Genomic DNA, 27,361 nt, shown 5'->3' with positions numbered 1-27,361 from the left:
CAAACTACATATCTACATATCATTATCAACCCATCCCCGGCTCACTACTGAACACGGGTCTCCTCTCAGAATGATAAGGGTTTGGCCTGTAGTCTACCACGTTACAAAACTACACATTATTCAGGAATCTGGAAAACCATAGGCAAAATCACACTAATATTATAAAGGCGAAAGTTTGTGTGTATGCGTGTAAGTGTGTGTGTATGTTTGTTACTCCTTCACGCAAAAGCTACTTGATGGATTTGGCTGAAATTTGGAATGGAGATAGATAATATTCTGGATTAGCACATAGGCTATCTTTGATTTTCCGGGATAAAAAGTATTTTATCCCGGAAAATCAAAGAGTTCCCACGGGATTTTGAAAAACCTAAATCCACGTGGGCGAAGTCGTGGGCATCGGCTAGTGCTAAATCTACCCCCCAATTGTGTAAGAAAAAACGTATTCATAGTTATCGTAACCGCTAGCAATTTTTGCCACTTGATTGGCTGTGAAAAAAGGTAAACTGCGAATCAACCAATCAAAAGCCTCAACAGCTCAACGGTTGAGGAGCGGACTTAATCCCGAAAGGTCGGCAGTTCAAACCCCACCCGTTGCACTACTGTCGTACCCACTCCTGGCACAAGCTTTACGCTTAATTGGAGGGTATAGGAGATTATTAGTCATGATTAGCATGGCTAATATTCTTTTATAAAAAAAGGGCAGAATTTGCTGTCGATAACGATAGCAATGAATACATTTTTCTTACACAATCGGGGGGGGGGGGGGGGGGGGGCTCTGTTCAGGCATTTAGAAGTTATGGTGGAATACAGAAATTCCATACATACATACATACATGAACTCTAAAAAATTACACTCCCTTATTTGGAAGTCGTGTAAAAAGGTCACCAGCAAATTATTATTCATTTTCTCAGCTCTATAAAAAGCTGCTTATTTTAAAATTTCGCAACAAAATAACAAAATATGCCCCTCTCCAGAAAGTTGTCGCAACTTTTCGTCCATTAACGACCCCTGGGTTCCATTGGTGCCTCTGCTTTAGTTTAAAAATGGAAAATATTTTTATTTTCTTCAATAATTACCTTAAGTATCTTTACTTACTTAAAATAATAACTTTTAAGCTCCTGTAAGCTTGCTTTCAAAGGCATTATAGTCTTTTTTACTCAAACCATAATTGCTAAATCGTTTGTACTTACCTAAATAAAAGACTTCTATAAACTAGAAATGGGCTGCCATTTTCTGAAGCACGCTGGTTGGTGTCGTTTTATCCAAAGGTGTATTTTAATAACATTTGGACTGTCCCGCTACGTGCATTTTACATGTTCTTCAGAGAAGGTTTCTGCGATTTGTTTATTTAGGAAAAATAAAATGTAGAGAGTGGCAGTCTTCAAAAATGCGATGACACTTTCTTTGCCTAAACAAAATTAATAACACAAGTGTAAATTAAAAATTTATAACACCCCCGACAAGTGAAGGTTACACAGTAACTAGAAAAGAGCTGATAACTTTCAAACGGCTGAACCGATTTTCTTGGATTATAGCTAAGAACACTCTCGATCAAGCCACCTTTCAAACAAAAAAACTAAATTAAAATCGGTTCATTAGTTTAGGAGCTACGATGCCACAGATACACACGTCAAACTTATAACACCCCTCTGTTTGGGTCGGGGGTTAAAAATAATATAATTAATGTATAAAAGCTTCAGCAGACACAATTTCCCATTTACAATATTATTAGGTATGGATGAAAAAAATTGTTAGGTAATTTGTCCTTCTAACACGCAAATACAGAGTCGAGGAGTGATATAGGTTTTTATCACAAAAAAGGGTTCCTGCAGTATCCTATATCAACGTGGACAAAGCAGCGGCAAGAGCTAATAATCCATACTAATATTATATTGTGTCTGTGTGTCTGTCTGCTACCTTTTCACGGCCCAACAGTTTAACCGATTCTGACGAAATTTGGTATAGGGCTAGCTTATATCCCGGGGACGGACATAGGCTACTTTTTATTCCAGAAAATCAAAGAGTTCCCACGGGATTCCTAAAAACCCATCCGCTTAACTGATTTGTATGAAATTTGGTACCGAGGTAGCTTGCGTCCCTGTAATTGACATAGGCATTTCATCCCGGAAAATCAAATAGTTCCCACGGGATCTTTAAAAACCTTAATCACCGCGGACGAAGTCGCGGGCATCCTCTATTATATAAATTATCCACAAAATATCGTGTTATACTTTAATCCTTGTATAATTTTAAGCATCTGGCGCCACCGTTAGTTTTAATAAAGCGAAAGTACTCTCAACTTTTTTTGCAACGCTACCAAGCTTTTGTGTGACATTTTAAATGAAAAGGTTTAAAGCTGAGACAAACAAGACGCGTGTAAGTAGCGCGTCGCGATGGTAACAGCAGCATATAATACTGTAGTGTACACGCATACCTAGGTACAGTTACTGTACCTTGCTATGCGTGTACGATTTATAAATCAAATACCTGTATGAAGCATGCCGTCTGTTTGTATTTGTGAAGCTTAGCTTGGACTTAGGACTTTTTAAGATTCTGTATTAATAAAGGGGGAAAACGAACCCTTACAGTGCAGTCAAATCTGTCCATCTGTCACATCTGCTTCTTTCAACTATAGCTATCGAGTTGAAATAATTGGAATATGCATCGTTTTGGTATATATCTTCCACACCACTAAACTAGCTACGGCCGAAGCTTTACATCAGAGACATGACCAGAGTTTAGAAACTATAAATTTCCAAATTACCCTTGCCAGTAGCCAAACTCAAATCCCCTATTTATTACTAAATCATATAATATATGTACGTTTAACCAAATCCTCCTTTGTATAAGGTCTTAACACTCACCACTGAGCCAGAGAGGTCAAAAAGAAAGAGGACGGCTCCATACATTTGCTTGTATCATTTTGGAAGTTTGTGTTATTGGAGGACTTAGCAAGGCTTTTGTCGTGTGTATCAAGCTTTAGACGAAACCGTACGAAAAGGTTGGCAAACAAATTGGGTGAAGTTTATTGTGTTTTTTGTTGTATCTTATTTTCTGTAGTCCTTCCCACGCGGACCAAGGGGGGAGCCTGGGCTCCTTTCTAAATTGGGTTTAGTTATCAATTCTTTATCAACGTTTCCTATAAATTGATTTAAGTCTGGGTGATTCTTGCTTGAAGGGACTTTTTTATTTACGACACACACAACGACACAAAAGATTATAATTACATAGTTGGTTATGGAATACTTTTCCATCCATTTTTACTCTTAAGTAGGTAATTAGGCTCTTAGAGCGCCTTCTTTGCCCCGAAGTGCCGCGCGGAGGTAGCTCGGCTGCAGCGCTGCGGCCGCGCTGCTTTGTAAATCCACTGTATGTAAAATGTCACTCTTCAGGTCTTTAACTATACCCATGCAAAAAAACCACGTTGATCTGTTGCTCCATTGCGACGTGATTCAAGGACAAACCAACAAATCAATAAACCAACAAACAAACACATTTTTGTATTTATAATATGGGTAGTAATGACAAACCAACAAATCAATAAACCAACAAACAAACACATTTTTGTATTTATAATATGGGTAGTAATAATGCATCATTATGTTATTTTGCGTCTTAAAAATAAAGTCATAAATCTACTGTTCCTGAAATATCCAACCAAACTGGCTAGCTTTCACTTTAAGCTAATTAATGTTAGTTGTAGGTAAATGTACCCTAAGTACATTTAAGAATAAACACCAAGGTTGAGTTCATTCATTCATATTATGGCGGCAGGGTATTATTCCCCAAAGACACATTACATAATAGACCGCCAAAGGTGTTTAATCAGTGCCTACTGAGAGTCAACATAGGTATTATAAACCGGCCAAGTGCGAGTCATACTCGCGCACTGAGGGTTCCGTACTCGGGTATTTTTTCCGATATTTGGCACGATAAATCAGAAACTATTGTGCATAAAAATAAATAAAACTCAGTTTTAGAATGTAGGTACAGATAAAGCCCTTTCGCATGATACCCGACTTGGTATATTTTTCTTACTTTGAAAATTTAAGCACTTTTTAATTTTTTTTTAATGATGTGACCAGAAATTTACAGTTTTCGGATTTATTCCTTTACTTGTGCTATAAGAGCTACCTACCTGCTCATGATTCTAGGTTAACGGGAAGTACCCTATAGGTTTTCTTGACAGACACGACAGACGGACAGACGGCCAGACAAACAGACAGATAACAAAGTGATCCTATAAGGGGCCCACACGTCCCTTGCCAACTTACTATAAAATTATTTCTTTGCCTTATCCTTACCTTAAGTACTTATGTATTAAATATACTTCTGTTCGTACTTTCGTATTGTATAACCGCAGGGAATACTCTGTGATCCTGAATAATATGAAGCCTAATTTGTTGAGAAGCCTCTTGTAATACAATTTTCCGTCCAATTTAGCTTTTGACCTTTCCGCCTCCAAAAAATATGTTCTAAGTATGCTTCAGACTTCAATCGTTTCACAGGAATACCTTTCTCCGGTTACACAGATTTAACCTCCTGTTATAAAAGTAGGTAGATACTTCATCAAGTTGTGTGTTATGTGTTCATACTTATTTTACCAACCGCTCTTCCTGATTTCGGATTTTAGGGGACCCTGAGAGCTATATATGACCCTGATATAGGTAGGTATGCTGGCAAATATCAATTCACCACTAAAAACCCAGTCAAAAGGGTTTTCGGTTCGGTTTTTTTTTCGAATTTTCATCGATAGGTAGATGTGTCTACTATTTTCAGATACAACCATATTGCGTAAACTACCTAATTTAGTATACAGAAGCCAGCAACGAATATTGTACATCGACCTTTAAGAAAGGCTTCGTAGACCATTGTCTTCGTCACTCGTAGGGTAAAGGCTCGATGACACTGGGCTAATTTACGAGCTGCTAGTCGGCGAGTTTAAAAGCTAGCGAGTGAGCGAGTAAGCGAGTGTCGCTGACACACAAAACATTCCACTCGCTCAGTAGCCAACTAGCTAGCGTGTTGACATTTTAGCTTTAACTGCCAAAACGCAGATGCTCGCAACTAGTTTACTAGCAGTGATGATGACACGTGGCTACTAGCTAGCTTACAGGCCAACACGCCAGCGAATGGCGAGTAAATTAGCCCGGCTTTCTATTTTTAACCCCCGACCCAAAAAGAGGGGTGTTATAAGTTTGACGTGTGTATCTGTGTGTCTGTGTATCTGTGTATCTGTGTATCTGTGTATCTGTGTATCTGTGTATCTGTCTGTGGCATCGTAGCGCCTAAACGAATGAACCGATTTTAATTTACTTTTTTTTGTTTGAAAGGTGGCTTAATCGAGAGTGTTCTTAGCTATAATCCAAAAAAAATTGGTTCAGCCGTTTAAAAGTTATCAGCTATTTTCTAGTTTTCTTGTAGAAAAGAAGGTTAGATCATCCTTAGGTTTATAATATTCAAGTGTCAATTGACAAATGTCAAGCTGTCAAGATGGACGTTGCCTATAAATACATAATTATTTATTTGAAAATGATTTGTCGGGGGTGTTGAAAATTTTTAATTTACACTTGTTCAAGCAGCGTTTTTACAATCTGATAATCAAAAGCAGATTATGAAAAAGCTCGATGACACGTGGCGAGTTTACAAGTTACAAGGCAGCGAGCTCGCTAGCAGCTTGTAAACTCGCCCCGTGTCATCGAGGCTTAAGTATAATATCAATGTGACGTTTAGTTAGATAATTCAACCTACGAGAGCTCTACGAAACCGTTATCTCTTTCTAAAGATCGACGTACAATATTTGCTGCCAGGTACTGTACTAACTGTTATCTGCGACTTCGTCTGCGTGATATTAAAATACCAGCCGATATTATCTATCTCCATTCCGAATTTCAGCCAAATCCGTCCAGTGGTTTTTGCGTGAAGAAGTAACAAACATACACACACACACACACACATACACACAAACTTTTGCCTTTATAATATTAGTGTGAAGTGTGATTTAGTTTCAAATTGTCACCGGTATTAAGATTTACATACAAATCTGTAGACTCATGTCTACAACTCTACAATATAGACATTATAGTTTCTAGAACGTGTCTACAACATTTCATTGAGTTCAATTTGTTGATAGTTAAATGACAGCCAAACTACGTTTGTATGGAGCGAGTGACGGAGAGACTGCCATTAAATAATATGAATGAATGATTTATATGCGCAGCAAGCAGAATTATATAGACCGGGTTGAAACGCTAAGCCCGCTTGATTGTAACTAATGAACCGATTCAACGTCGTTAACTGAAAAAGGTTTTTGTTTCACGATTCATGTGATGTGAGTTAGGATTATTTTATTTGAATGTAAGATAAAAAGGAGAAACTGACTGTATCTCTCAATTATTGTCTGACTCAAGCTACAAAGGGATAATCCATACTACACACGAAATATATTAAAAAAACCGGCCAAGTGCGAGTCAGACTCGCGCACTGAGGGCTCCGTACTCGGGTATTTTTTCCTACATTTTGCACGATAAATCACAAACTATTATACATAAAAATAAATAAAAATCTGTTTTAGAATGTACAGGTAAAGCCCTTTCATATGATAGCCCACTTGGTATAGTTATCTTTAATCTTTATAGTTATCTTTGAAAATTAAAACACATTTTAATTTTTTTTAATGATGCAACCAAAAATTCGGTGTTTTCAGATTTATTCCTGTACTTGTGCTATAAGACCTACCTACATGCCAAATTTCATGATTATAGGTCAACGGGAAGTACTCTATAAGTTTCTTGACAGACAGACAGACAACAAAGTGATCCTATAAGGGTTCCGTTTTTCCTTTTGAGGTACGGAACCCTTAAAACCTGGAGAGTACCTACAAGCGTGGATTTTGAGGATTCTTTCACCAATACAAAGCTACGTTATTGCTGAGTAACATTGACTATATATTTTTTTTTAAATAGAGATTCCTACAAAAATTGTAATAAGCTACCCGTGCGAAGCCGGGACATGTCTCTATTGTCTAATAAATCCAATTAAAATTTTAAAATAATATACTTTATTTATTTTTATTTGTACCAGAAAGTTGTAACAATAAAAATATTTGCATACTAACATACATAGACTGCTAAAATCATAACCCTTGCTTTCGGCTTTGCCGTAGTCGCGTAAAAATAAAGAAAAATTGGACAGGGAAGCACTTATCTCTTTATGAGATTTTTACCAGTGACCCTTGGCAGTGCGAGAGGTTGTAGTTGTAAAGGAAGTAGAATAGAATTATGGAGTAATTACGAAAATTAATCTATATAACGTCTACCATTTTTATGGTTCAGTGGGCATGATGAACAATATTACGTTCGCCGTAATGACGTATATTGAATGATGCCTACGCGTACTATTTATAGAGTGTCACCTCTACCTGTACCTATCGAATTAATTTCATCGCACATTGCCGCGAAAGTCGCAAGATAGTAAAGTTTTTAATTCTAACAAACTTTAACAAAGCGCTTTTGAATCGTCATATGAATTTATCACTGGTTCGGAAGACCTTTCTTACTGAGACCTTACTTCTTACCAGCAAGAAACTTGGCGGTTTTTCTTTTCAAAAATCAAATTTTTCTTTCTCTGTTGGTGTTACTACTAACTGATGGCCGCGATCCTACAGAGGATCTTTTTGTGAACAATGTCGCGCCATGTTGCAAAAACCGGCCAAGTGCGAGTCAGACTCGCGCACTGAGGGTTCCGTACTAGGGTATTTTTTTCCAACATTTTGCACGATAAATCAAAAACTATTGTACATAAAATTAATAAAAATCTGTTTTCGAATGTACAGGTAAAACCCTTTCATATGATACCCCACTATAGGTATAGGTATCTTACTTTGAAAATAAAAACACATTTTAATTTTTGTAACCACAAATTCGCGTTTTTCAGATTTGTTCCTGTACTTGTGCTATAAGACCTACCTGTCTGCCAAATTTCATGATTCTAGGTCAACGGGAAGTAACCTCTAGGTTCTTCTAACTTTGCGGATCTTGATGTGGGTCTTACGGAACTTGCAGTTGTATGCGATCTCCTTTATGCGCTGCGTGCGGCTTTTGTTTTGTGGCTAGTGCAGTGTGCGATAAACTATTAACTCGAGCCAACTGCGTACAGCTATTATGTCTTTACATATTGTGCTTTACACCTAATAATGATTAACTACCCGATATTGATAGTTATCGTATTCTATTCTGTGCAGCCTGATAATTCAAATCCAAAGTCGATAGCCATTAAGAGAGCTCTCTCCGTCACTCGTTTCATACAATCGTAGTTCCAATTTCATTTGAATATTAAGCAACCAAAGTCCATGAAATTTTGCAGACATATTCTAGAAACTAATATCTATGTCTGTGGTTTTCCAGATTTCTGTTAAAATATTCGGTTTCAAAGTTACACAGTCTTAAAAAATTTCATACAAATCTTTGAGCCCCTGTAATTTTAAAACTACATATTTTTAGAAAAATCTAAAACACCACAGACACAGATATTAGTTTCTAGAATATGTCTGCAAAATTTCATGGACTATGGTTGCTTAATATTCAAATGAAATTGGAACTACGATTGTATGAAACGAGTGACGGAGAGAGCCCTGTTAATAAAATCATAAAATCTAAACGATTGCCCTCGACTACGTCCGCGTGGAAAGACTTTACACTTTGACGTAAGAAATTTTACACCTGCGTTACCTATTATCTCTCAAAGCCACCACGATCCAAACTTCATAGTTGCTGATCGTTCCTCTCTGTGTTGGGGACAATATGCAGAGAAATTTTCAGCTTTTATAAAATAACGCAGATCTTGCACTTGCTGGCTCTCTCTCTCTAATAGCAATGTACCTACCTACACATCTCTGGTGGAAAGGTGCCTTAATCTTTTTATTCGCTGACCTTAAGAGCTACTAAATATTGCTGTATCATACCTACCTCCCAAACATGAAATTGAAAGATAAACAGAGCTCCGGCCGAGATGAAATTCCCATTGGGCCGCCATCATTCTTAGAATGAGGTTAGTTCTATTAACCCTCAAACTTTTATATGCCCCTTAACTTGTTTTTCCTTTTCTGGCTACTTAAGTTGGTTCGATTGGCAACCTCACCGGTTTAGTAAATTATCTACCTCAAAATATTGAAATACAGAAATCCACCACGCTGGCCAAGTGCAGATTTCACACACTTTTGAGTATCTACATTGTGAAGAACTCTTAAGCATGCCGCTTAAGTTAGAGGTGCGTGCCCGGAATCGAACACCCGATCCTCCGAATACGACGTCGCGGTCAACCATTAGGCTTATTACTAGACTTGCAACGAATAGTATATTCGGCAGTATACCGAATACCGAATATTCGGCGAGGCCCCTGACCGAATAGCCGAATATTAGGCAAAAGTATTCGGCTGGATTTTAGCGCCAAAAACTAGTACAGACGTGATTGTTTCGCGCTCCTTTGTTTTGTTCTAATGTACCTACTCATCGCTCGCGCGCCCTCTGTTGCTCTATTACCACAATAATTCAAATACATAGTGTTTGCGCTTGGTATTTGAAGAAAAAAGAGAACTTTTGATATTTTGGTTTAATCAAACTAATTAGCGATTACAATATGCGATTTTGAAAACAACGATGTTATATAAAACGAAAAGCGAATTTTGAATGTCCATTTTTAAATTTGAATTGACGTTTTTGAAAAAGTCGACGACACAGCTACGTGGACCAATCAGGTTGGCCCACGCCCGCGGTCAGCGTTCCGATCTACGCCGCAACATGCCCCCGGCCTTGGAACTCTTGGCTTCCAAGACTGTCCTCATCAGGGTCGACTAATGGGCAGATCTTCGCATAAGCTCGCCTCACAAGCCCGGATGCAGTTTGTATTTCCGCGACTCTTGAGATTCCATCCTTCCCAGGTATGTTTCTGATGACTCGTCCGAGATGCCATTTCAACGGTGGGAAGTTGTCCTCTTTGATGATGACCATAGTGTTGGGTTTAAGGTCTTGCGTGTTTTGTCTCCACTTCGTCCGTGTTTGCAGCTCGGATACGTATTCTTTCGACCAGCGTCTCCAAAAGTGTTGTCGAATTTGCTCAACCCTCTGGTACCGATCGAGTCTATGCGTGGGCGTCTCCACCAGGTTGTCGTAGGCAGGTGCGGTGAGCGTACGGCCAACCAGGAAATGAGCAGGACTAAGAGGAAGGAAGTCGTTAGGATCGGAAGACATTGGGGAGAGGGGACGAGAATTCAGGACAGCTTCAACTTGTGCTAATACTGTGCTGAACTCTTCGTATGTGAGATGCGCGTTACCGACCACGCGGCGAAGGTGGTACTTGCACGACTGTACTCCACGTTCCCACAGTCCACCAAAGTGGCTGGCATACGGCACTATGAATTTAAATTTAATTTTTTGTTGATTTGCGTATTCAATAATGTCAGAACTACAGCGTTCTAAAAATTGCGCGAATTCGTTTTTAAGTCCGACCATGGTGCGGCCATTATCAGACCACATTTCAGCGGGTTTTGACCTGCGTGAGACAAAGCGGTTGAGTGTGAGACAGTACGCTTTAGTAGTAAGATCACTCACCAGCTCTAAATGCACAGCGCGCGTAACGAGGCATATAAAAATGCAAATGTATGCCTTTGTAGTTTTAGCTCCCCTACCCTTTCTGGTCAAAACGAACACTGGGCCGGCATAGTCAACGCCGCATCGAAAGAACGGAAAAGTGGGTGTAATCCTCTCGCTGGGAAGATTTCCCATCAGAGGGGTAAGTGTTTGACCTTGCAGGCGCTTACACACCACGCAGTCGTGAACTACCTTTCTAGCGAGATTTCTGCCTGCGATTGGCCACCAAGATTCACGAAGGTGAAAAAGAAGCGCCTGCGGGGCTGCGTGTAGCAAGGATTTGTGTTCGTGGCGAAAAAGAAGTAGCGTGAAATGATGTTTGCCTGACAGTAAAATTGGGTGTTTTTTATTATAGTCGAACTCTGAATAGTCCAACCTGCCGCCAACTCGCAACAGTTTATTGTCATCAATAAACAGATTTAATTTACTTAAATTATGTTTATTTTTTAGCGCGCGATTGTTGGCTATTGACTTGTACTCAACTGGAAAAGATTCCAGTTGAGACAGCCTAACCAACAAGTTGTCGGCTTCTCTCAGTTCATCGACGGTAAGAACGCCCGACCGCTTATTAAGTTTATTGCGCGTATTATGTAAAAACCGTAAAACATAAGCAGTTGAGCGTCTCAGCCGGCTGAACTGAGAGAATCGTTGGAAATCGATAATAGATCCATCTTCAGAGCTCGACCTATCCTGGGCTACTAACGCGGTGACGTCACTACCCTTTATTTCAGGTAAGTCATTTGACTGATCTTCGTGCGTGTAAAAGGGAGGTACGTTTTCACAGTCAAATTCACTGTCACGAAGGAAGGCTGGCCCTTCCCACCACAAATTAGACGAAGAGAGCTCCTCGAGATTCACAACCCCACGCGAAACGAGATCAGCTGGGTTCTCCTTCCCGCTTACATGACGCCAAGGGAGATCCTTCGTCAAATCGTGAATTTCTATTGTCCTATTTTGAACGAACGTATTTAACAATCGTGGCGGCATGCGCAGCCAACCTAAGACAATTGTCGAGTCCGTCCAAAATATTACGTGATCGAAGTTGCAGTGAAGTGAATTGCGAACCTTGTTATACAGGCGAGCACCCACTAGAGCACCGAGAAGCTCTAACCGTGGGATTCTGACGGTTTTTAGCGGTGCAACCTTCCCTTTAGAACAGAGCAATTGCACTTTGACCGTATTAGCGCTTACGGTCCTTATATAAACGCACGCGCCGTACGCGGTTTGAGAAGCGTCGCTAAAAATATGCATCTCGGTAGATAGAGGATCAATATCCATGACATATTGAGGAACGCGTATCGTATTTAGGATCGACAGCGAAGCGAGAAACCGGTTCCACTGACGCGCGATGTCAGTAGGTACGATGTCGTCCCAGTCCAATTTTAATAACCACAACTGTTGTAATAACATTTTTGCAGTCAAGATGAACGGACTTAAAATCCCCAGTGGATCGAAAATTTGAGATGCGTATGATAGAATTATGCGTTTAGTTATAGGTTCATTCCTAGACTCAAATTCTGTATTGAAATAAAATTCGTCGCTGTCATTAAGCCAACCAATACCTAATGTTTTGTGATTTGTATTTTCCGCGAGTATTTGCTTAGAAGCGCACGACGATGACGTCATCTCGGGCTCACACGTAAAATTGAAGATCCACTTGCGTAGTGGGAAACAACCAGCTTGCAACGTCTTGGTTGTTTCTTCGCACAATTTTAATAATGTTTCTTTGTCGTGAGAACCCGTGATCATGTCGTCGACGTAAAAATCTTCATTGATGATTCGCGACACTTCGGGATTGGTTGCTTCGCATGCAAGTTGTTTTAGGCAGCGACAACTTAAAAACGGCGCGGACGCGGTTCCGTAGGTTACCGTGTTGAGTCGATAGACACCGAGTGGCTGCGTGGGTTCGTCGCGCCAGAGAATCAGCTGAAGATCTCGCTGCTTTTCATCAAGAAGGCACTGTCGGTACATCTTTTCGATGTCTGCGCATGCGACGTACCGATGTTGCCTGAAGCGCAATATAATTGAAATTAGGTCGCCTTGGATAGGCGGGCCTACCAACTGTAGGTCATTATAGCTGATTCCCGTGCTAGAAACGGCCCCAGCATCGTAAACAACTCGAAGTTTAGTAGTCGAGTGATTTTCGCGAAATACGCCGTGATGCGGCATAAAATAATGAGGGGTTCCGTAGGTCGAAACGCGAGTCATATGACCTAGGCTCTCATACTCATGAAGAAAATCTGCGTATAATTTTTTGTAAGCGGGCGCGCGTTCTAACCGCTTTTCTAACGCTAGGAAGCGTCGTTCCGCCTGTGGAAGTGATTCGCCCAAAAGGTCGGGTGATGACTTAAGAGGTATGCTAACAATAAACCGTCCCTCGTCATTGCGCGTCGTAGTACGAGTGAACAGTTCTTCGCAAGCACGCTCAGCATCCGTGCGTGTATCCCGATCCCGAGGCAGCTCCTCGATCTCCCAGAATTGGCGTAATTGCGTGTCTATCGATTGCGTGAAATTACACTGAATAAGCCTATCGTTGCGCGTATTAAATACGATAGGTCCCGATATTATCCAGCCTAAATGCGTATTTTGTAAATAAGGTCCGTTAGGTAACCTTATATTACCTTCGTGTATTAATTCCCAAAATATATCTGCGCCGATTAAAATATCAATTTTTCGAGAATCAAGAAAATGCGGGTCTGCCAGCTGTAAACTATTAGGTATACGAAACTTCGCGCGTTCATAATGTACAGCGGGCAACGTACTTGAAATTAGCGGCAATGTGAAACAATGTATTTTAGTAGTGTAGGTAGATATGCGCGATTTAATCTCAATGTCGCATGATTTCGTGCATTGCGTCACTGAATTACCTACACCTCTTATTTCGTGAGTGGACTGTAATAATTCTACCCCTAGTTTTTTACTAAAGGCTTCGGTTATGAAACTGCGTTCGCTTCCGTTATCTAATAATGCATTTGCGAGTAAATAAACATTATTTCGAGTTCGTACTTCGATTAGCGCGGTGGACAACAAAACCGGTTGCAAAGAACGATGTGTGCGTTTATCGTTACTGTGTGCATTATTTGCATAGCACACTGCATCCGCGGGGTTGAGGAGCGGCGCGGCGCCGCTCGGGAGCGACACCGCGCGAGCGCCGGTCATCAGTTGCCGATTATTATCGAATGACGAGTGCATTGTTAGGGAACCGCTAGTGTTACCTATCGTTTTCGTATCATCCGGGGGATGATTTAAATCATCCGAAGGATGAATTAGGGAATTATGCTTTTTAAAACAACGACGACAACCGCCAAATTTGCAAAATTCAGCAGTGTGGCTGCTACTTTTCATGCAATTTTCGCATAATTTCCTATCGCGAAGAAACTTCAATTTCGATTCCAAATTAGAGTCAATGAATTGTGAACATGCGTAAAGTTGATGAACTCCATTGCACATAACACAGTTTTTAGGCGCGGAGTGACGTTCGTGCGGCTTAGTGCTAGAAACATTGCATTTTGTGGATGATTTGATTCGATCGTTTTTCGTGTATTTTGATTCTTTATTAATTTGTGATGAATGTAATGTTTCTAGCAGGTCCGCCCGATTTTTTAGGAAGTTAATTAAATCATCAACCTTTAATTTTAGCTTGGAATCGTTATTGTTAGTTATCAAAGTGCCTTTATGCTGTTCCCACTCGCGTTCCGTTGTTTTGTCTAGCTTAGACACAATTATAAAAATAATAAGTGTATCCCAGGAGTCCACCGGCTCCCCTAGGATCTTTAATGCGCGTATGTTTTTTAAAATTGTGTCACTAAGTGTTCTTATCGCAACTGGGGACTCTTTACTCAATGGTTGGATATTAAATATTGTTTTTATGTGATTTTGAATTAATAGTCTGTTGTTATTATACCGGTCGAGTAAGAGTTCCCAGGCGACAGAATAATTACTAGACGTGAACTCCAATGCGTCAATAACCAGCTCGGCACTACCCTTCAGGGAGGACTTTAGGTAGTGGAATTTCTGGATGGTGTTAATTTCATCTGACTCGTGAATGAGAGATTGAAATGTATCCCGAAATTCCAGCCAGTGTTCGTATGACCCATCAAAGGATGGCAAAGTTATGGTAGGTAATTTTACAGAACGTAACTGACTATTTTCGCATGTTTTCGAACAAGCTGTGACCTTACTACTGCTACTGCTACCACACCTATTTGATAATAACTCAGCCTGCGACAATGTACTATAGTAGCAGTCCTCGAACTGCTCTCTCTGAGTTAATTGATCATCTAGATCAGTTTCGCTGACACATTCCTCTATCCTAGACTGAATGCTATTGAACTCACGATAAAGATTCGTGGCACCTTCAATGCGTAACTTTAAATCTATTTTGTTCTGAGGCGTTACAACATTTGCATCAAAATTATTAATATAAGTACCAAATTTTGTTAATCTACCTTTGAGAGTGCCACGTTTCTTAATTAGATCGCGTACGAGTAGTTCTAACTTATCATCGTTGAGCCCTAATTGCGGAGATTTGTCGCGATTTGCCATTTTGGGAAAGTGGAAGTACTTACGTGGGCGTACTTACCTTATAGCAGCTAGCAGGTTGCACATGCACGTTTACGAAGGAACAGCACTATATTAACCAAGTGAAGCAACGGGTTGGGTGGTTCCTGGATAGGTTGACCGTATCCTGCGCGTCTCGAAGTCAGCGTTTTCGTATATATCCGGTGCAGAAGGTCCACAAATTTATGTTTGCGCTTGGTATTTGAAGAAAAAAGAGAACTTTTGATATTTTGGTTTAATCAAACTAATTAGCGATTACAATATGCGATTTTGAAAACAACGATGTTATATAAAACGAAAAGCGAATTTTGAATGTCCATTTTTAAATTTGAATTGACGTTTTTGAAAAAGTCGACGACACAGCTACGTGGACCAATCAGGTTGGCCCACGCCCGCGGTCAGCGTTCCGATCTACGCCGCAACACATAGAATTCTCCATTTTTCCAATCCAGAAGATGATTATGTACCTGTGTTATGCACCAATGACTACTTAAGTGATTATAACAGAAATGAAAATATGAATATATACGTAATCAATCGATTTTAATTTTTCATTTTACCAATTATTTCTCTATGACAAAATATATTATTTAAGTATTCGGTATTCGGCCGAATAATATGTAGATATTCGGTATTCGGCCGAATATAATAAAAGCAGCCGAATAGGCCGAATACCAAATAGTAACCGAATATTCGTTGCAAGTCTACTTATTACTGTTCGTTGGGTTGGTTAATTTGATGAAACTCATATATGAAACTTTAGTATTACTTTAGTAATATGTAGGTGTGACTTGTACTAATTAATTCAGGCAATCATAAAGTCAGCTTACACGGGTTGAGTTTGGGTTACATTGCTTTAATAGGCATTTACCTCAACTCACATAACTTTGGGTATTTGGGCAATCATAACCGCAGATGTCGGTCGAGACAAATAGGGGCTTAGTATGGATACCATGCTTCTATTAATTGAGGGATAAAGGTTAACTCTACTCTCTAATACCAAGAATTCTAAGTTCATAATACGCATTCTATGATCATTATCATCAGCATTCGACGCAGACATAGGTCTCTTGGAGGGACTTCCACACGTCTTGCGCCGCCTGAATCCAGCGGCTAGGTACGATCGTTTGATGTCTGTCAGTCCACTTAGTGGGAGGTCTTCGCCATTTGAGCATGTGCGATGATAGGATCTATAGTACGTAATTAATATAAGAGCGAAAGTGTATCTGTCTGCTTGTCTGTCGTTCTGCGAGCTTTTCACGGCCTGTCAGTTTTACCGATTTTGACAAAAGGTACAGAGATAGTTTGCATCCCAAGACAGACATAGACTACTTTTGTCCCGAAAAATCAAAGAGTTCCCATTGGTTTTCTAAATCCGACTGGATGAAGTCGAATCTGCGCTTGGCCAGCGTGGTGAACTATGTGCAATCCCTATTCTAAGAGGAGACCTGTGCTTAGTAGTGATCCAGCGATGGGTTGATGATATGATGAAAGAAGATCGCATGGTAAACCCGTGAGAGGAAACCTAAGAGTTACCTTCACCACTTTTCGGCCTTTGTACAGCCAAAGGCCGTAAGTCGTTTAGCATCTTAATGATCATATTTGCGTGGCACGGTTTTGAATATGCGATAGGTGTGTAGCGTGTTTATAGAAAAAAGTCATAAGTGCGACAGGTTTTTAATGCAATGGTTTCGCGGAATTGCTACTCGAATTCTGTGGCCAACCGTACCTAGATGGTCTTGCCTAATATAAAAGCACGTTATTTATCATGGTCCCCCTAACTAAAAGCTGACACCAGCTGCACCTTTATTGATCTCTGTAATTACTTAGCGAATTCGGGCTAACGGCCACAACTGATGGAGATCAGGCTGAAATGCAAACAATTTCACTTTATCAATGTGATATGTCGGCTCTCCCGGTTTTGCACGGGTAGCTTATTTCAATTTTTATAGCAATCATATCATATTATAACAAAAAAAATATATACTTAGTTTATGTTACTCAAGAATAACGCAGCTTTCTACTGGTGAAAAAAATATTAAAATCAGTTCAGTGGTTCCAGAGATTGCCCCCTACAAACAAAGTTACTTTTAGTGATAAACTGCAAACTATGCCTTTTCTGTAAAACTGTTTTTCCTGTAAATTAAACTGTAATCTTATCACTCGTCGAGTCGCAAAATCACTAACCATATTATAAATGCGAAAGTGTGTTTGTTTGTTGGTTTGGTGGTTATTTGGTTCGTTAGTTTGTCCTTCAATTACACCTCAACGGAGCAACGGATCGGGGTTATTTTTTGTAGGGATATAGTTAAAGAGTAAAGACCTATGGAGTGAGTGATATTATAAGCTACTTTTATCCTGGAAAGTCAAAGAGTGCCCAAGAGATTTTAAAAACCTAAATCCAAACAGACGAAGACGCGGGCATCAACTAGTAATTAATATTATTATCCAGTTTGACAATCCTGAAAATTTCATTTCATGAACCTACCTACTTCTTACTTATATTATACTTAATTATATTAAGAGCCCCGTCAGGGAGTTGCAAAGTTACATTTTACTAACGCTAAAAGCTACTTGACTAAGTAATAGCTACGCCTACATTCTAGTTTACAAAACAACTTCTAAAGGATGATAAATGTAAAAGGCTTACATTACTTATCTCTGCTTAAAAATGGCCGTCGCCAACCCTCTTATACATTTCTGAAGTGTCTCACCATAGTATGTATGCAAACCAGTGTAAATTAAAAATTTAACACCCCCGACAAGTGAAGGTTACAGTAATTAGAAAAGAGCCGATAACTTTCAAACGGCTGAACCGATTTTCTTGGATTATAGCTAAGAACACTCTCGATCAAGCCACCTTTCAAACAAAAAAAAAACTAAATTAAAATCGGTTCATTAGTTTAGGAGCTACGATGCCACAGACAGATACACAGATACACACGTCAAACTTATAACACCCCTCTTTTTGGGTCGGGTGTTAAAAATGGCCGTCGCCATCCCTCTTAAACATTTCTGAAGTGTCTCACCATAGTATGTATGCAAAATACTCAACAGCGCCTTTAACGTCCTGAGACCAGAAGACGTAAAATATTCAAAGGCTCTCAGGGCTCAAGTGTTCCACAAATACATGCATAGAGGATTTGTCTTTGTTACTGAGCTTTATGGCCTTACCTACCTACTTGATATTAAATTTGAGTTTAAAGAAGAGAAGAGGGATTTAAAATGTTTAAAAATCGACCACTTTTATGCGTCCAAGTACTCGGGTACTTGGTCGCATAAAAGCTGGCTAAAAGGGGATTATTTCATGCTTTAAAGCTAAGAGATGGGCTATTACTATGGATGCAAAGTCCTGCAATCGTGAAACCGTGGTTGTGGTTATTTTTTTAGACTTTTCCGGGGGTTTGGCTTTAAGGTTTCATACCAATCCCAACATTGTTTTTTCTTACAAGGGAATTTCTGATATCTGAATTTTTATATAACCGGCCTCCTTTCTTGTCTATATTATAAAGTTTAAGGTGTAGGCTGATCGTTGATGACGTCACTCTGCGTGTAGGGAACGTAAATTCCCTAATTAAAAAAAAAAGATTTTATTTTACCACTTTGTCGCCTTGTATACTCATGCCAAATTATTTAGAGAGTATTTTAGAGAGTTTCTGAGGTAAGTCACGGACGAACGGATGGACGGAGGGACATGGCGAAACTTAATAAGGGTTCCTTGTTATCTACGAAACCCTAAAAAGCTACCAAATGTAAAATAAAACTCCTTTTGTTTATTTCAGTAGGTAGGTACCTTTTTAATTAGAAACTGTTTCTTAGCCCATTTCCTATGTCCTTATATCCAAGTAGATACATTGAGTGAAATAAATCGAACGGCTAACAGAAATGACCCGTGGATTAAATTCTATCCAAGCGTCTTAATTTGGAACGGATAGATAAAAGCGATTCAGTGAGAACCGTCATAAATTGTGTTTCATCTCTTCCGATTGAATTCAGTTTTGTATAGATTTTATAGCTAAGTTTTTAAGGTTTATTACTTGTTTATTCAAAAGTTAAATAAACAAACACTTGTTGAGTTGAGTATTCACTTACTTAGAAAAGTGAATACTTAAAACTATGAATTAATTTATCAATAGATTTAAAGTTTTCAAATTAATTGTAGCACCAAATATAAAAATTGTATAATTTGTAAATAAAAACCATTAACGTTAGTTTACGTCGGCGACGTGAAATTAAAGTTTTAAACTTTAATCATGTAAGTATAACTAAAGATTGATTTGATTATGATCTGATGAAAAATAGAAATTAATTTTAATAGAAAATATTACACTGATAAAAAGAAATAGTTATTTCAATACAAGTCCTAGCAATCATGAAGAAATCTAAACAAAATAACATTCAATTTTTTTTCTACTATCTTGATCAAATACGATTCCAAGCTTTTCTTGGTAAACGCTTGGACAAAGTTACTGCACAAGAAGTTTATCTCTGAAATGCTGTCACAATCTTATCACAAAACATAAAAAGGGAAAACTTTTCCCAATGAGTCGTTAACAACTAACTCGGGCACGCACAAAAGAAATCACTTTTACAAACAACCTTCCCTTTTTCAGGTAACGAGCGAGGCACAATGGGCGGAGGAATTAAGAGGTACCCGGGACCCACAGCTCCATTCACGCTAACAATGGAAACAAACATAACTTAAGGGGTAAACGCTGAACAAAATGTGAAAATCATGAGAGTGGATATCGATATCGTACTAAGCGACACCCCTGAAAACTTAACCCTCGACTTCAGAGATCTATCGACGTCAATGTATCTAACGGACTATTACGTTAACAAGAGCTTCGAGTTGAATGAGACGACCAACGATTTGGTCTACACGAATCAATTCGCAGGCAACCCTAGCATCGTCTTTTTAATAATCCTCAAATGCCTTATCATGCTGTTCATCATTTTGGCTGCGATTTTTGGGAACCTGCTCGTCATAGTATCTGTTATGAGACATAGGAAGTTGAGAGTTATAACTAACTATTTTGTCGTGTCCCTCGCTTTGGCTGACATGTTGGTAGCGATTTGGGCGATGTGCTTCAACTTTAGCGTGGAAATAACGAACGGGATATGGTTGTTCGGATACTTCATGTGTGACGTCTGGAATTCATTGGACGTGTACTTTTCATCTGCATCGATCCTCCACTTGTGTTGCATAAGCGTTGACAGATACTACGCTATCGTCCAACCCTTGGATTACCCATTGATTATGACGACCAGTAAACTTGGAATCATGTTGACAGTCGTCTGGTTCAGTCCTGCATTGGTGTCTTTTCTACCGATCTTCATGGGTTGGTACACCACACACGAGCATCTGGACTTTAGGAAAAGACATCCGAAAGTATGCAGTTTTACAGTGAACAGAGTGTATGCAGTGATATCGAGCAGTGTCAGTTTTTGGATTCCGGGTGTGATAATGATTTATATGTACTATCGGATCTATGTGGAGGCTGACCGGCAGGAAAGGATGTTGTACAGGTTAGTAGATTTAAATCTATTCTTTTTTAGGGTTGCGTACCTCAAAAGAAATAACGGAACCCTTATAGGATGACTTTGTTTAAATGGATTTTTGCTGCACAGGAACTTTTTTTTCCTCTCTCGTCTGGCTTTACAAAGATTAGCCAATGTTAAGTTTGTAGTTATTTGTAACAAGTTAGTTAAACTATACAAGTGTGGACCCCGTCTGTGCCGGCGCTCGCCGACATACGCACGGCACCCCCTTAGAGTGCTTTCCAGTCAGTTTTAACAACAAAAAAAAACACTCCAAAAAGGCAGAGTAGGCCCGCCAGCTAACACCAACACAGACGAAGTCCGCACAGGAACTTGTGCGTTAAAATGTGTCGTATTAAAAGGGGTTTATTCGTAGTGCACTCCGTACAAAAGTAGTTTGGCTCTAATTTGAATACTCTTTGTTAACCTTATTAGGTTTAATTTAGTTTACACTGCTCACGTGCTGTGCCGTGCCGTCAATACAGTAGAGATCCATGCTATGAGTGTCATCATCATCAACAACCAAACCTGGACTTAGGTTTTTTAGGGTTCCGTACCTCAAAAGGAAAAACTGAACCCTTATAGGATCACTTTGTTATCTGTCTGTCTGTCTGTCAAGAAACCTATAGGGTACTTTCCGTTGACATAGAATCATGAAATTTGGCTAGTAGGTAGATCTTATAGCACAAGTACAGGAATAAATCTGAAAATCGCGAATTTGTGGTTACATCATTTAAAAAAAAAAATTAAAACGCGTTTCAATTTTCAAAGTAAGATAACTATACCAAGTGGGGTATCATATTATGAAAGGGCTTTATCTGTACATTCTAGAACAGATTTTTATTTATTTGTATGTATTTGTATCTTTTTGATTTATCGTGCAAAATGTTCGAAAAATACCCGAGTACGAAACCCTCAGTGCGTGAGTCTGACTCGCACTTGGCCGGTTTTTTTTAATGTATGTTTTGCTGGCAACCCTCCGACATGGTTATCGGAGACTTTGTATCAGGTTATAGTGCTATAAATCATGCCTAATGGGTCCTGTAGCTCGAAGTGAGACTAAATATAAAGCTCTAATTTATACTATTTAGTATATCTATTTAATTAATAATATTCCTATTATTAATTAAATACTAATACTAAATAGTCCTATTATTATTATTAGTTTGATTCCGGTTCTATTTAACATAAAACCACTTGTTTTTATCGACATTAAAACTGGCAAAACAGTGCGGTCTATCTACAAACTTTGTGTTTAAAACTTTTACTATTGCTAGTCCGATAATTGAGCTTTTCAACCAATTACCATGCTTTACAAATCTACATTGTACAAGTTTGTTATTACGAATTCCAAATGAACAAACTGGTCAGGGACCGATCAAAGGTTGTTTGACTTTATAATGTGTAAATTTTTGGGTTTAGGGGCTTTTTGAATTGTAAATCGACCAATAAATAAAACAGAATCTAAAGTTGAAAACCTCTGAGATTTGATTCAAAAGTTTTTATTACCTACCTAGTATTTTTTTTAGTACCTAGTTATTAGTTAATTTAGTAGTGTCTGATTTTCATTTTTCTTTCACGGCACCACAAGATTTGATTTTTTCAAGATTTTTTTTGCCAAAAACAGCAAAGTGAAAATTGCAAATTGACGTTTGGAATTACGCCTATTTTTGCCAAAAAAAAAAAGATTTTTAAACAAATCAGAAATATTTGAAATTGTATGAAGTAAAGCGTGGCATGAAGATGTAAATTTTTCTTTTTTCTACATTTTTATATAAGTAGTTTATTTACGCATGAACATATAGGCGTAAATACGTTTGTATGGAGAAGCGTGTAAGAAGTGTACCCAGTCAGTGAAGTTATCAGCCTCCTATATTACTAGCTGATGCCCACGACTTCGTCCGCGTGGATGTACGTTTTTTAAAATCCCGCGGGAACTCTTTGATTTTCCGGGATAAAAAGTAGCATATGTGTTAATCCTGGGTATAATCTATCTCCATTTCAAATTTCAGCCAAATCCGTCCAGTAGTTTATGCGTGATTTAGTAAGAAACATCCAAACATCCACACTTTCACATTTATAATATTATAAGAATTAGTATGAAATGCCCGGAAAACCGACTTTCAAAGGTCGAGGATCTATCCCTTATAAGCTCTAAAAGGGTTGAAAGAAAAGACGTAGGCACATGTTCGCACCATATACTCAAATTCTTGTTAACACTCACAACGTGGCTTACAAAATTAGGTACATGAATAAATAATGTGAAACAAGGGGCTGGGTGAACCCTTTGCCTTAATCTTTAAGTTGGTCGTGACTTTTTAGGGTGACATTTCTCCAATAAAAGCAGATACCCTTATACAATCAATTCGTTGTCTGTTTGTCGTGTCTTTCAGAGGGCTCTCTCCGTCACTCGTTTCATACAATAGTAGTTCCAATTTCATTTGAATATTAAGCAACCAAAGTCCATGAAATTTTGCAGACGTATTCTAGAAACTAATATAGCTATGTTTGTGGTTTTCCAGATTTCAGTTAAAATATTCAATTTCAACGTTACGCGGTCTGAAAATTTACATACAAATCTTTGAGCCCCTGTATTTTTAAAACTACATATTTTTAGAAAAATCTAAATACCACAGACACAGATATTAGTTTCTAGAATATGTCTGCAAAATTTCATGGACTTTGGTTGCTTAATATTCAAATGAAATTGGAACTACGATTGTATGAAGCGAGTGACGGAGAGAGCCCTGTTCAAGACTGGCCAAAGGTATTAAAACCTATAGGTTACTTGTTGTTGATCTAGAATCATGAAATTCGGCAGGTAAGTGAGTGATCCTATAAAAGTTCCGTTTTTCCTTTTGAGGTACGCGGAACCCTAAAAAATTAAAAAGTGTTATTTCTTGTACACTTCGTGTGTTCGCACTTGACCGGTGTTTTATACACGGGGCCGTTAATGGCTTACTACTGTTTTGTGAAAATTGTACCACATTAGCAGAGGACTCTGGACTCTCTGTCACTCGCTCCATACAATTATACTTAGTTTAATTCTCATTTAAATAAATATCAAGTAACCAAAGTCTAGTGAGTTTTAGGAACTAATCTGTGGTTTGTCAGATTTCCGTAAGTAACTAGTTTTCAACTTTCAAGTTTATAAATTTTTGAGACCTTGTAACTTTGAAACTGAATATTTTAATGGAAAGCTGGAAAACTACTGCTGGAACTCAAGGAAGTTTTATAGATACGTTCTATGAATTATAATTCTATGAATAGGTAGATAACTTCCTTGAGTTTGATTGTTTAGTATGCAAACGAGAGCCAAAAATTACGTTCGTTGGGAGCTCACTATGAATAAACCGCCTCTTAGGTTGAAATCTATAGAGCGCACTTCGACTTTGCTTAGACTTAAAAAGTTAAAACGGAACAGATTGATGCCAGCGGCATAACGCTGTCTCATTTTAACAGTGTCTTAAGTCTGAGCAAACTTAAAGTGCGCTCTATTATAGACCACAGCCTTTAACTATTCCATTGTCAATTAGGAGCAAAGTAGCAGCGTTACTCCTGGACAAGCACCTGCAAATCAATGGGATATCCATGGGCGACGTGATGCGGGAACGCCAGAGCATCCAGATGCAGCCGATGGCCAGCAATAAGATGAAGAGAGAGCGGAAAGCTGCGAGGACCCTGGGCATCATCATGAGCGCTTTTCTGGCATGCTGGCTGCCATTTTTCTTATGGTAACTTTTTTGTTAAATATTTTTGTTTTGATAGGCGCAAATTAGCTCTTGACAGCTGCTATCACACCTGATGGTGAGCGATGATGAGTCTAAGATGAAAGCGGGCTAACTTGGGCGCACCGCTTTGCTGGTAGAGTGGTAGCTAGCCACGGCCGAACAGATCAGAGACAATTCAGAAAATATAAAGTCCCAAATTTTCCCTGCCGGGAATCGAATCCCTTGAAATCTCACTAATAAGACCAATGCGCTCACCATTGATATTATAAAATACAAAAGCGTGTCTGTCTGTTTGCTAGCTTTACACTGCCCATCTGGTGAACCAATTTAATAACTTGTATCCTGGAGATGGACAAGGGACGGGGATACCTTTTGTCCCTAAAAATCAAAGAGGTCTATTTAGTTCAGAGATAGCTTACATCCCGGGGATGGACAAAGGTACTTTTTGCCCTGAAAATCAAAGAGATCCCACGAGAATTTTAACAAAATTTAATTCCACGTGGGTGAAGTTGCAGGCATCATCTAGATTCTAGTGATATCTTATTTTTAACCCCCGACCCAAAAAGAGGGGTGTTATAAGTTTGACGTGTGTATCTGTGTATCTGTCTGTGCCATCGTAGCTCCTAAACTAATGAACCGATTTAATTTCGTTTTTTTTTTTGTTTGAAAGGTGGCTTGATCAAGAGTGTTCTTAGCTATAATCCAAGAAAATCAGTTCAGCCCTTGGAAAGTTATCAGCCTTTTTCTAATTACTGTAACCTTCACTTGTCGGGGGTGTTATAACCATTCATATATATGCATTCACCCTTTTCCCCAGGTACATAATAACAGCGTTATGTGGACCAGCATGTCCGTCTCCACCACCTGTAGTGGCTGCGGTGTTCTGGGTTGGCTACTTCAACTCAGCACTAAACCCGCTAATCTATGCCTACTTCAATAGAGACTTCAGGGCTGCGTTCAGGAAGACCCTGGATTCATGTTGCAGGTATTTTTTTAAAATAATAAAATAGCGAGCAAACGAGCAGGCGGGGCGCCTGATGTTAAGTGATTACCGCCGCCCCTGAACATTTGAGAGATAGAGATATAGCCGTTGCGTTGCCGGGCTTTCAGCAATTTGTTGGTCCGCCATGAGTCCATTCAATTCATGTTGCAGGTTTTTGAGAATTGATGCGACAAATTCTTCACAATAACATCAAATTATATAACTTTTATAAATCAATGAGTATCAAAGAGTAAATCAATGATGCCACATCAAAGCAGAAAGTACAAAAAAAACCAATTTATAATTATTTTAATTACAGCAAAATATCTTTGACCTTTGACGTGTGATACCTTCTTTGATTTTCCCTTGTCCTCTTTGACTTCGAAAAGGTTAATTGGAGGCTCGCTGACTTTGTATAAAACTTTTCTTGATTTATGTTTATAGACAAGTTATTAATTTTTAATAACACTGGTTAACTTTTTTTAAATAGCGGCAATTAAAGTCTATTTAATAAATATCTAAGACTTCGTGAATTTTGTTTACTGCCTTAACATTACACATGATGGACGCAACTTAGTGACGACAGCACATACCAGTTGATAGAGCTGGGTAAGCAACGTTAGCTCAAGTAATTAACTAGATGAGTGACCAAATTTGAAAATCCGAACTAAGCCTTTTCGTATCCACACTTCAGTGCCTCGCGGGTTCATCAGAGTAGAAATCTCATATTATACTACTCTAAATAGTTGAGTCCTAACGGAAGGATCTGAGAGCTCACCGAAAAAGGCTACAGCCCTCCAGGCTTTTGGTTGCCTAGAAGAGATCGCTAGGTAGGGACAAGGCCGCCAAATTGTACCTATATTTTGTTGTGCTTTGTATGTGTTTTTCTGTACAAATTTTGTGGTGTACAATAAAAATATATTCATTCAACACAGCAATAAGGAAAATGACAAATTTAGAGACAGTTAAAAAATTTAATCCACTTTTCTTTGTCGTAGGTCCCTATGTGGTAGCTGCATTCGCCGCTACTGCCAGCAATTCCCACGAAGAGAGCAGCATCACTCCAACGTCTCATCGGACATGCATCTGAACAACTGTTTCAAATCGAACTCAGCGGACGCGCTGCGGGCTCACCAAGCGTCTTGCTCAAGACCTGAAGACATAGTTATATGCACCTAAGTGCGACAAGGTTGTAAATAGAATGTTTTGTAGCGTGTAGTCCTGTTGGCCCCGTTAGCCGTGTCCCCGTTAACGGGGCCAACGGGATAAGAATAAAATTATTAAAAATCAGTCCTGTTGGCCCCGTTAAATTCAAATTCAAAATATTTTTATTCAAGTAGACTTTTACAAGTACTTTTGAATCGTCAACAGCCGTACCACCACTTAGTCGTGCTGGTGGGCTAACTATAAGAGTGCTTAATACAGTTCAATTAACATAAATCATAGCATTTTGAGGTTTTCGGATTTGATGAAATTTAGTTAATTTATTTATCACTAAAACACGCTCCATTTATGGCTGCACCATCACTTGTCATCAGGTTTGATTGCAGCTACGCGCTAGTCTGCATATTATTTGAAAAAAAAAAAACAAACGATAGATCAAAATGTTAGTTTTTTTTTTATTTAACGGGGCCAACAGGACTGATTTTTAATAATTTTATTCTTATCCCGTTGGCCCCGTTAACGGGGACACGGCTAACGGGGCCAACAGGACTACACGTTTTGTAGAGCACACATTTCAATGTGCCAGGTATAATATGCACGTGAATTATTCTGTCTGAAACAACATTTTGCTCTAGATTTGAAGGTGGATTGTGTAATACCTAATATTATTATTATGTACCTAAATATGAAATGGTTGTAAATAGAATGTACTGTAGTTCAACTTTTAGTTTCTGAA

The 27,361-nt window shown here is 38.9% G+C and overlaps 2 protein-coding genes across 2 annotated transcripts in view; one reads left to right on the top strand and one right to left on the bottom strand.

Moving 5' to 3' along the window:
- LOC123877677 (octopamine receptor beta-1R-like) overlaps positions 1 to 26,679 on the top strand; it is a 49,044-nt gene extending 22,365 nt beyond the window's left edge. The window contains exons 2-5 of the mRNA XM_045924526.1: positions 19,821 to 20,736; positions 24,285 to 24,482; positions 25,297 to 25,464; positions 26,460 to 26,679. Coding sequence (XP_045780482.1) covers positions 19,943 to 20,736; positions 24,285 to 24,482; positions 25,297 to 25,464; positions 26,460 to 26,640 — 1,341 coding nt within the window. The 5' untranslated portion in view covers positions 19,821 to 19,942 and the 3' untranslated portion in view covers positions 26,641 to 26,679. The remainder of the gene's footprint in view (positions 1 to 19,820; positions 20,737 to 24,284; positions 24,483 to 25,296; positions 25,465 to 26,459) is intronic.
- LOC123877687 lies at positions 9,568 to 15,629 on the bottom strand. Its single transcript, XM_045924540.1, has 2 exons — positions 15,230 to 15,629; positions 9,568 to 10,213 (listed from the first exon to the last, which is right to left on the bottom strand). The coding sequence occupies exons 1-2, from the start codon at positions 15,253 to 15,255 to the stop codon at positions 9,787 to 9,789; spliced, it is 453 nt and encodes a 150-aa protein (XP_045780496.1). The 5' UTR covers positions 15,256 to 15,629; the 3' UTR covers positions 9,568 to 9,786.
- Positions 26,680 to 27,361: the final 682 nt, after the last annotated feature.

The sequence above is a fragment of the Maniola jurtina genome, chromosome 24, assembly GCF_905333055.1.
Source record: "Maniola jurtina chromosome 24, ilManJurt1.1, whole genome shotgun sequence".
NCBI classification, from domain to species: domain Eukaryota; kingdom Metazoa; phylum Arthropoda; class Insecta; order Lepidoptera; family Nymphalidae; genus Maniola; species Maniola jurtina.
Note: the sequence above shows the minus strand (reverse complement) of the source record. Positions and strands in the feature narration are given on the sequence as shown.